Source organism: Mizuhopecten yessoensis, unplaced genomic scaffold (genome assembly GCF_002113885.1).
Source record: "Mizuhopecten yessoensis strain PY_sf001 unplaced genomic scaffold, ASM211388v2 scaffold3375, whole genome shotgun sequence".
NCBI classification, from domain to species: Eukaryota; Metazoa; Mollusca; class Bivalvia; order Pectinida; family Pectinidae; genus Mizuhopecten; species Mizuhopecten yessoensis.
Window position 1 is genome coordinate 241,699 of NW_018405013.1, and position 11,031 is coordinate 252,729.

Sequence of the window (11,031 nt, forward strand, 5' to 3'; positions counted from 1 at the left end):
CGAGTACATGTTTCAGGTGACACTGGCAAGTTAGTGTGTATCTTAGAGTACATACATCAGGTGACAGTTGTTGGATAGTGTTACATGGAATAACTGTTTCAGGTTGGTACTGGTTGAGTAGTGTTGAACATTGTAGCTCAAAGTGAGGAATATATACTGGCTCAGCCTTTTTTGCTGTTGCTGCTGCTGCTGGATCAATTGTCTAGGCCAGCCAGCTGTCCCTGTGGCACATATGTCTGGTATGAAGCCAGCTCAGCTCACAGACTGTTAGACTTTCTTTACATCACACACAGACAAGTCCTTGAAAGCTTGATTAGGGGGGGACGAAAGCCTGCCCTATACCTGTGTAGAATTGGATCAGTCACCACATTTTACTATTTTATATGACCAAACATGTTAAATTGTTTCCTTACCACACTAAGCTTGTCAACCTGAAACCAAGGATCCTGTCTAATTAAATATTGATATACATCACTTAGCATTAATATACCTCCTTAATGTGAGGGACATATATGAGTGTATATGATTGGCAGAGTAGGAGTCCTGCACTGTGTGTCATCACTCATTACTCATAGACAGGTCATGCCCCAATAAACCGATAATCTCCCTGCAGCCACGTAATGAGAGACATCTGTCGTGGAGCACGGTTCTCTCACCGATTAATCTCCCAGCCACATAATGAGAGTCATCTGTCGTGAAGCACAGTTCTCTCAATGATAATCTTCCAGCCGCATAATGAGAGTCATCTGTCGTGAAGCACGGTTCTCTCACCGATAATCTCCCAGCCGCGTAATGAGAGTCATCTGTCGTGAAGCACGGTTCTCTCACCGATAATCTCCCAGCCGCGTATTGAAAGTATCTGTCGTGGAGCACGGTTCTTTCACCAATAAATCTCCCAGCCGCGTAATGAGAGTCAGATGTCATGGAGCACAGTTGACTCACCAATAATCTCCAAGCTGCGTAATGAGTCATCTGTCGTGGAGCATGGGTCTCTCACCGATAATATCCCAGCTGCATAATGAGAGTCATCTGTCGTGAAGCACAGTTCTCTCAATGATAATCTCCCAGCCGCATAATGAGAGTCATCTGTCGTGAAGCACAGTTCTCTCACCGATAATCTCCCAGCCGCGTAATGAGAGTCATCTGTCGTGAAGCACAGTTCTCTCAATGATAATCTCCCAGCCGCATAATGAGAGTCATCTGTCGTGAAGCACGGTTCTCTCACCGATAATCTCCCAGCCGCGTAATGAGAGTATCTGTCGTGGAGCACGGTTCTTTCACCAATAAATCTCCCAGCCGCGTAATGAGAGTCAGATGTCATGGAGCACAGTTCACTCACCAATAATCTCCAAGCTGCGTAATGAGTCATCTGTCGTGGAGCATGGTTCTCTCACCGATAATCTCCCTGCAGCCGCGTAATAAGAGTCATCTGTCGTGAAGCACGGTTCTCTCACCGATAATCTCCCAGCCGTGAAATGAGAGTATCTGTCGTGGAGCACGGTTCTCTCACCGATAATATCCCAGCCGCATAATGAGAGTCATCTGACGTGAAGCACGGTTCTCTCACCGATAATTTCCCAGCCGCATAATGAGAGTCATCAGTCGTGAAGCACAGTTCTCTCAATGATATTCTTCCAGCCGCATAATGAGAGTCATCTGTCGTGAAGCACGGTTCTCTCACCGATTAATCTCCCAGCCGCGTAATGAGAGTCAGATGTCATGGAGCACAGTTCACTCACCGATAATCTCCCAGCCGCGTAATGAGAGTCAGATGTCGTGGAGCACGGTTCTCTCACCAATAATCTCCCTGCAGCCGCGTAATGAGATTCATCTGAAAAGTNAAAATATGAAGTCTCCCTACAAAATAGGAAGTCTCCCCCCAAAATAGGAAGTCTCCCCACCCAGGATAGGGAATCTCCCTCCAAAAGAGGGAGTCTCCCTTCAAAATAGGAAGTCTCCCTCCAAAATAGGGAGTTTCCCTCCAAAAAGGAGGTCTCCTTCTAAAATAGGATGTCTCCCCACCCAAGATCGGGAGTCTCCCTCCAAAATATGAAGTCTCCCTCCAAAATAGGAAGTCTCCCTCCAAAATACGGAGTCTCCCTCCAAAATAAAAAGTTAAAAAAGGAAGTCTCCTTCCAAAATAGGAGGTCTCCTTCCAAAATAGGATGTCTCCCCACCCAAGATCGGGAGTCTCCCTCCAAAATTTGAAGTCTACCNGTCAATACTGAAAAGCTCCATTAGCCTAACCAAAATGTTTATAGTCAATACTGAAAAGCTCCATTAGCCTAGCCAAAATGTTTATAGTCAATACAGAAAAGCTCTGCTAGCCCCATTATAAAATCTATTTGCCCAAGGCAAAATGTGTAACAGAGTATCAGCAACTTCTCAAAGATAGGGAGTCTCCCTCCAAAATAGGGAGTCTCCCTCCAAAATTTGAAGTCTCCCTCCAAAATATGAAGTCTTCCTCCAAAATAGGTAGTCTTCCTCCAAAGTAGGGAGTCTCCCTCCAAAGTAGGGAGTCTCCCTCCAAAGTAGGGAGTCTCCCTTCAAAATAGGGAGTCTCCCTCCAAAATAGGAGGTCTCCTTCCAAAATAGGAAGTCTTCCAACCCAAGATAGGGAGTCTCCCTCCAAAATAGGAAGTCTCCCTCCAAAAGAGGGAGTCTCCCTCCAAAATATAAAGTCTCCCTCCAAAATATGAAGTCTCCCTCCAAAATAGGTAGTCTCCCCCCAAAATAGGTTGTCTCCCTCCAAAATAGGAAGTCTCCCCACCCAAGATAGGGAGTCACCCTCCAAAATAGGGAGTCTCCCTCCAAAATAGGAAGTCTCCCTCCAAAATATGAAGTCTCCCTCCAAAATATGAAGTCTCCCTCCAAAATAGGTAGTCTCCCCCCCAAAATAGGTTGTCTCCCTCCAAAATAGGAAGTCTCCCCACCCAAGATCGGGAGTCTCCATCTAAAATATGAAGTCTCCCTCCAAAATACTGAGTCTTCCTCCAAAATAGGAAGTCTCCCTCCAAAATAGGAAGTCAAAATAGGAAGTCTCCCCCCAAAATAGGAGGTCTCCTTCCAAAATAGGAAGTCTCCCCACCAATGATAGGGGGTCTCGTTCCAAAATATGAAGTCTCCCTCCAAAATTTGAAGTCTCCCTCCAAAATATGAAGTCTCCCTCCAAAATAGGTAGTCTTCCTCCAAAGTAGGGAGTCTCCCTCCAAAGTAGGGAGTCTCCCTTCAAAATAGGGAGTCTCCCTTCAAAATAGGGAGTCTCCCTCCAAAATAGGAGGTTTCCTTCCAAAATAGGAAGTCTCCCCACCCAAGATCGGGAGTCTCCATCTAAAATATGAAGTCTCCCTCCAAAATACGGAGTCTCCCTCCAAAATACGGAGTCTCCCTCCAAAATAGGAAGTCAAAAAAGGAAGTCTCCCTCCAAATTAGGGAGTCTCCTTCTAAAATAGGAAGCCTGCTTCCAAAATAGGAGGCTCCCCACCCAAGATAGGGAGTCTCCCTCCAAAATAGGAAGCCAAAAAAGGAAGTCTCCCTCCAAAATAGGAGGTTTCCTTCCAAAATAGGAGGATCCCCACCCAAGATACGGAGTTTCTCTCCAAAATATGAAGTCTCCCTCCAAAATAGGAAGTCTCCCTCCAAAATAGGCAGAGTTGACAAGGATGATTGGCTGGATGTGATGAAATCTTCAGCAGTCATGAACTCATGGTATAAACTTACATAACAGCTTACATTGTTTTCACATCAATGTGTGAATATCATTTATGTTAGAAACTTGTGTTACATGTGTAATTAATATTTCCTCCTTGTTTGCAGAGATGTCCAAGCGATGGTCAGATGATGGGGTAACTTGGACATAGGTAGCCCGGAATCCGGCCAGGGCGGGGGTCACCATGACAACAGAGGACCTTCTACAGCCCAACCAGGTGGTCAAGGACAGATGGAAAGTGGTAGGTTTACATTTCACAAAAGCCACTTATATGGTCAGTGTAGGTCGTTGTAAACAGGTATGAAATAGGGTCAAGGGTCAGATGTGGCATAAACTATCCGAAGATAGTAAGGGAAGTCGGCTTTTACACCTGGTTGATGCAGTAAAAATGTTGATTGACCCACAGAACTAAACCATACAAAATAATTTGGGCCCGGAATATTTATTTAGACTTTTTCAGTTTTTATTTCTAGCTTTTATTGATATTTGTAGGTGAGAAAGATCGGTGGCGGAGGCTTTGGTGAAATCTACGACGGCATTGACCAAGTAACCAAAGAGAATGTTGCCCTCAAATTGGAATCCGCAAAACAGGCCAAGCAAGTGCTCAAGATGGAAGTGGCTGTCCTTAAGAAGTTACAGGGTTAGTGATGTCTCCAACCTGTAGAGAGTGGGAGAAATTGGACACTCTTGGTCGTTGTGCATTTTAGATATTTTGACTGTTGAAACAAATAAACATGTCTGTATTTCTTCGTATCTAGTGACTATAAGGGTACCACCAATGTTAAGCATTTTAGTTTTCAGATACTGTGAAATCACTAATTTTCATTGGTTTTGTAATTTCGTTGATTTTGTGGGTAATCTTTATCCACAAATTTATGTCTTCAAAGTAATTACAAGTTTGATATACAATTCTCCATTCAAGTGGGTACTCTTATTCCACGAATTCATGTATGTACTGACAAAATGATGTTTTGACGGGAAACAACAAAATTTGGGCGCCATGAAAAATCTGATTTCACAGTACTTTGTTCTAAGAACTGTTGTTTCTACATGTTTAATTCAAGACTTCTTGATTTTGTAATTCAAAGAATGCTATTTCAGTATTAGGAAAAATTTGTAAATGAGTCTCAAAATGAATCTTGCATAAAAATACCGTAATGTCTCAGATGGTGCTGTCAGAATCTGCTATTTTGTTGTGTTGTACAGCTGACATTACTGTCAAAGTATTACCATCAGTTGTTAAGTTGTTTGGATGGTGCTGTCAGAATCTGCCATGTTGTTGTGTTGTACAGCTGACATTACTGTCAAAGTATTATAATAAGTTGTTAAGTTGTTTGGACGGTGCTGTCAGAACCTGCCATGTTGTTGTGTTGTACAGCTGACATTACTGTCAAAGTCTTACCATCAGTTGTTAAGTTGTTTGGATGGTGCTGTCAGAATCTTCCATGTTGTTGTGTTGTACAAAGTTGTTAAGTTGCTTGGACGGTGCTGTCAGAACCTGCCATGTTGTTGTGTTGTACAGCTGACATTACTGTCAAAGTCTTACAATAAATTGTTAAGTTGTTTGAATGGTGCTGTCAGAATCTGCCATGTTGTGTTTTGAATTTCTCTGACTTTGCGAATTTCTCTGACTTTGCTTTTAAACTCTCACTTGATGTTGTGCTATAAAGATTCTAAGATATGTTTCTCGGATCCTAATGTGTTGTAGGACATGACCATGTGTGCCGGTTTATCGGATGTGGCCGAAATGAGCGGTACAACTATGTGGTGATGACCCTGCAGGGGAAAAACCTGGCAGAGTTGCGACGAAGTCAACCACGAGGCTGCTTCACGCTCAGTACAACACTCCGCCTAGGCGCCCAAATACTCAAGGCCATTGAAGCAATTCACGAGGTCGGCTTCCTCCACAGGGACATCAAACCTGTACGTACCAAATCCCTGTCCTTCTGATACTTTGTATAGTGTGTACAGGTATGATAACTTGCTATAAAGTTAGTTAAAATATATGACATTGACCTTCTTTCAAGGTCACTCGTGTTCAAAATTTGAAATAACTTCTACAGAAATATGAGGCCTGGAGTCAGAATGTTCGACTTGTTTGTCCTGTTTGTTTAAATTAATACTTTAGTTGTCAAAGGTGCTAAAAACTGCAGAACCAAAAGCTCCAGATTCATGATAAATAGCCAATAGATTTCTGTTCAAGTAACATCTCTGGCCCTCTTTCAAGATCAAATGTCACTATGTTAAAGATAAAAAAAAAAAAAAGGAAGGGGACAATAAAGGTCCTGTGTATTAGTTTGAATCTTCCCGTAAATCTTTACATGGTGATGGTATAGCCCTTGTTATAAATCTTAACATGGTTATGGTATAGCCCTTGTGATCAATCTTAACATGGTGATGGTATAGCCCTTGTTATAAATCTTTACATGGTAATGGTATAGCCCTTGTTATCATAATGTGCTGTATGTGACATGGTTCGTTTATAAGGCTCTTTGTATAATGTGCTCTGTGTATCATGATGCTGTGTACATATTCCAGTCTAACTTTGCTATGGGGAGACTACAGAAGGACAGTAAAAAGGTGTTCATGCTGGATTTCGGCCTGGCACGTCAGTACACCACCCCAGCTGGAGATGTACGCCCACCAAGGGCGGCGGCTGGCTTCAGGGGCACAGTGCGTTACGCTTCAGTCAACGCCCACAAAAACAAGGTATGTCCATATCATACTTGTCAGGGCACGTACAATACATTTTAAATCCTGAAACATCTTCAACTCTCAAGTTTGCCACTGACATTTTATCACTAGAGATTTTAACAAACTTCAATTTTTTTCTTTAATATATTTCTTGATGTGAAATAGGTTTATGATTTATCATATAACTAGTCTGCTGAAATAGAAATGATTAGCAATAATATATTTATATCTTTACTTAAAATATTGATTTGACCATTTTACAGCACCACTTGTGTGATTCTCTTTGTGTCAACAAAAATCAAATTTCTATAAACACGGATGTTGTTTTCCATAAGTGACAAAAGACAGGTATCAATTTGGTAACAGTTATTGTCAACTTGTGTATAATGCTGTGTATATTTATTTTTCTGCTCTCCCCAGGAAATGGGTCGCCATGACGACCTGTGGTCCCTGTTCTACATGCTGGTAGAGTTTCTGGCGGGCCAGTTGCCGTGGCGTAAGATCAAGGACAAGGAGCAGGTGGGCAACATGAAGGAAAAGTACGACCACACACTGCTGCTGAAAAACATGCCGAATGAGTTCCGTCTGTTCCTCGATCACATTCTCAGCCTGGACTACTTTGACAAGCCCGACTACTGCCTGTTACACAACTTGTTTCAGCAGTGTATAAAGCGTAAGGGCATCAAGGAACCAGATCCGTATGACTGGGAAAAAATCTACGCTGACGGGTCTGTTGCCACGACAACCACAACTTCGCCTCCGATAGGGATCAAGGCCACACCAGGAGCGGGGTACATTATTTTTGACAATATTAGTGATATACTGAAGATTACAGGGCTTATATAGGCTTTGTCCTATATTTTCTATTTGTTTCTTCAAATCTGTGAATAGAGAGAAATTGAAGCTCTTATGTTTGTTTGTTTATGTTAACGGCCCATCGACGGCTGTGGTCATTTAGGGCCATGGTGATTTTTTTTGATTTTTGATTTTTTTTAACAAACATGTGAGTAGCGAAGATAAAATCAGATAAAATGGTTCATTTTAAAAGCATTCGCATTGTATGTGTAGATAATTAAAAATAAAAAAAGGGGGTTAAAATAATAAAAGAGATATTCAGATAAATTAAACATATTATGTCTGTTGCTCATTTATCTATTTTTACGTAATGTCTTTTCTAGAATATTCCTTTCTCACCTATTGTAAATAATTTATTGATATTACACCAGGAAGAAAAATTGTTCATTCTTTTATTACCATCTTGTTCACATCAAGTCCGTAGAACACAGATCATCACTTTAACATTTCCTGGCCAAAGTTAGCCAATGAAATGTTCTGGTAGCCTGTAAGTTTAAGGAACAGTAGCTATCGCTAACTAGACACATGATTTTTATCATGGTCATATTACACACTGAGTTAATTGGATTCTGTAATTTTGATTTTTTTATCCAAAAACTTTAAAATTTCCTTTCCTGTAGCTCACAACTTATTATTGACTCTTTTTTACCCTTGAAGACACATTTGGACCCTTCCAATTCAAGGATTAAGAAATTTCAGGGTTGAATGAGTTAAATTGAAAACTCATATTTTGGCCTTTTTTCCCAAAAATTTGAATATATTGACAAATTAAATTGCACTGTCTGTGTTTTTTCAATATGTATATTGTTATTACAGAGTGTTACCGGGTGGGCCTCATACTGCAGGGCATGGAGCCACAGAGGCTATGGACGTCAACCTCAGTTACAACCAAGAGGAGGGTGACCAGGAGGAACGCAAGCTCAAGGAAGCACAGTACATACTTGAAAACAAGAACCTACATGACATAGACAATCGGCTGCGGGAGGAAGTGGGTGACATTGTGTTGGTGCCTCGTAAACAAAATGTGAACCATATGGAGACAGAGGAGAAACACCAGATGGAACAACTGGTTCAGGAGGATAATGTGGCTCCACAAGTGTATTCCATTGTCCCGGACGAGAGAGGAAACACAGGTGATGCCCCACCACAGGATCAACAAGATGCACCCAAAACATCTGGCCTCGATGTGCTGGCAGACCAGTTGACTCGCATCCTCAAACAGGACGGGGACAAAATGGAGGGTCGGCCGGTGCCACGAGAGCAGACTCATGACCAAGTTGGCTCAGCCATGAGATTTTCCGAGGAAATCCTGCCAGACATGCGTGAACGAGACCAGCATTCTGGTGGGGAGCGACGCCAAAGTAAAGGACGATACCATGAAAATCAGTTGTTTAAGGAGATAATAGACCGCAAAGTACACTCCGCTGTAGCGTCCAACAGAAAGAATAGTCTTGTCTGTGATGAGGACATCTCAAATAATCCTGACTACCAGCCAGACCCCCTCGTCAGCAGGGCTGCTATCACATTCGCTCTCATGCAGACGGAGGAGAAAACACACACAGCAGCCGACGAGAACATTGATGAGAACGCCACTAGAGCAGCTCCATTTACGGTAGCCAGTCAATGGGGCGCCGTGTCCGCCTTCGGGTCAGACTCCAACAATAGTGATGCTGATGACGAGAGTGAAGGTGAGGAAGGCAATGACATGAAATTGAAAACCTCACATAGAACGCGGCGAGGGTTAATGAACACGCTAGCTGACGAAGACGATCTTCGACTGGACAGTATTGTTAGGAATTCGCTTGTGTTACATGACGCAGACCGTGAATCGCATGAAATTCTTCGTAATTCACTCGTGTTTCTCGACGATGATGCAGATCGTGATCAAAACAAAGAGAAAAGTGACTCAGGATTTCATTTTAGAAATTTATCAGATCGAAAACATTCCAGTAATAGTTTACAATTCCTTAATGTACAAGGATCTGAGCGGACACCCGAGAGCCCTTTAGAAAAATCCCAGTCTGTAGATAGTATCCATAGTAAGTTATCTAGTCCTAGTAGAATGCCTGAAAAACTGGCCAAAGAGATAGGCAATCTTATATCGTCTCCACTAAGTAGCCCTTCAAAACATTTATTTAAAGGAAAAGACAGTTTGACTGATATTAAAAAGCTAGCTTCGTTAAGTCATTTGAAGCCGTTGGGTAAGCCTCCCGCTCCTCACTATGTTTCAGCTCGCAACCATAACACAGATAAAAGTGCTATATCCGACTCCAACAAGAGACCTATGCTCTACCCTAGTACTGTCAAAACACAAAGTGATTCATCTAAACACTCCGATAATAAAACCATCAGTGTTGACGAGGTTAAGTCAAAAAAGATTAAAGTAGTAAATAACCATGATAAAGGGGGCGTTCCGGAGAGACGTGAAGTTGTAAATCCAGAACGACGCGCTTCAGATGGTGGCCGAACTGGGAAAAGTACGAAAATGTCTACCATTCCTGAGGATCAGAACAGCGAAAACAAATCTGGAGGACCTAAGTCAAGTAAAAGTGCTGATCAGATCCATACCACAAAATCTACGGCCAGTGATAACAGTACGCTATGCAAGGACGACAAAGTGCCAAGTCAGCAGGAAATCAAGTCTAGTAAAAAAGAAACCACCTCACAGAAAAAGGAACTCAAAAAAGAAACCAGTTTGCACAAAAAAGATTGTAGCTCACAGAAAAAAGAATCTAGTCTTCTCAAAAAAGATCCCATCTCTAAACGCCAGCAGAAGCGAAGGTCTTCGTCAGCGTCTCGTGTGTCGGAGCGCACCACCTTGGAACTTAGGGAAGCTCTGTCATCGTTGACCCCTGACCCCCATGAGAACCCAGAGTCAGACAGCTCCCGGGTACCTAAACCCCCACCAGGACAACCTCCAAAAAACGCAGTCACATATGCAAGGTAAGAGGTGTATAGGGCCTGTATTGCTTACAACCCACCTTTTCTCTTCAAAACTGCATGGACGTTGTGTTATAGTCTTTTTACTATTTTATCGTTTACATAATTGCTGTCAGACTGTGTTTTGACAGCTTTTTAAATCAATAACTTTGGTAAATGTCATGTCTCTTTTGAATACCAAAGGCACTTTGGGCAATTTCAATCAGTTTGTAGTTCGCTGAACATTTTACTGTGAAACCTGCTTTAATGACACCTGTCTTTAGTGACACCTGTCTTTACTGACACCTGTCTTTAGTGAAACCTGCTTTTAGAAGTAACTGGAGATTAAATCAGTGTTCGAACTTAATGGTAGACCCATAGACAATAATCATGAATATCACTGTAGGTCTTTGGGAATCACTAACTTCATAGACCAGGTTGTCTACGAAGTTATTTGATGTGTGTTATTCAATGATAAGTATAGTAATGAGCAAAACAATGTTCTGTTTACTCATTCTTTTCCTTTATCATCACATATTTTCTTAATTTAATGTTATCAACCACTTAATATGCAAGTTAAGTTTTCCTGGTAAAGGTCTAGTCTATCAGAATTTCAGTAGGTCTATAAAAAATCTATTTCTGATAGACCTACTGTGTATGATGTGTAAATTTTAATTCTAAGACTGCCAAATTGATAACTTATCCGCACCAGTTAATGAAAACCAGACAAGATTAACACTTGATTTATGGAATTTTCCAAAATGCATTATTTGAGAAGTATCTAAATTTAGTGGGTTTTTAGGTCACCTGAGACAAAGTCTCAAGTGACCTATTGCGATCGCCTTTTGTCCGTC

At 41.7% G+C, this 11,031-nt stretch overlaps 1 protein-coding gene across 2 annotated transcripts in view; it reads left to right on the forward strand.

Annotated features, from left to right (window-relative positions):
• The window catches only part of LOC110447434, a 46,044-nt gene that overhangs the window by 13,666 nt on the left and 21,347 nt on the right, over nt 1–11,031 (forward strand). For both annotated transcript variants that reach the window (XR_002462591.1, XM_021493130.1), the window contains exons 2-7: nt 3,817–3,950; nt 4,202–4,349; nt 5,418–5,632; nt 6,248–6,418; nt 6,824–7,194; nt 8,075–10,201. Coding sequence is in view for 1 of the 2 variants with exons in the window: in XM_021493130.1 (XP_021348805.1) it covers nt 3,894–3,950; nt 4,202–4,349; nt 5,418–5,632; nt 6,248–6,418; nt 6,824–7,194; nt 8,075–10,201 (3,089 nt within the window). In the remaining variant the exon portion in view is untranslated. The remainder of the gene's footprint in view (nt 1–3,816; nt 3,951–4,201; nt 4,350–5,417; nt 5,633–6,247; nt 6,419–6,823; nt 7,195–8,074; nt 10,202–11,031) is intronic.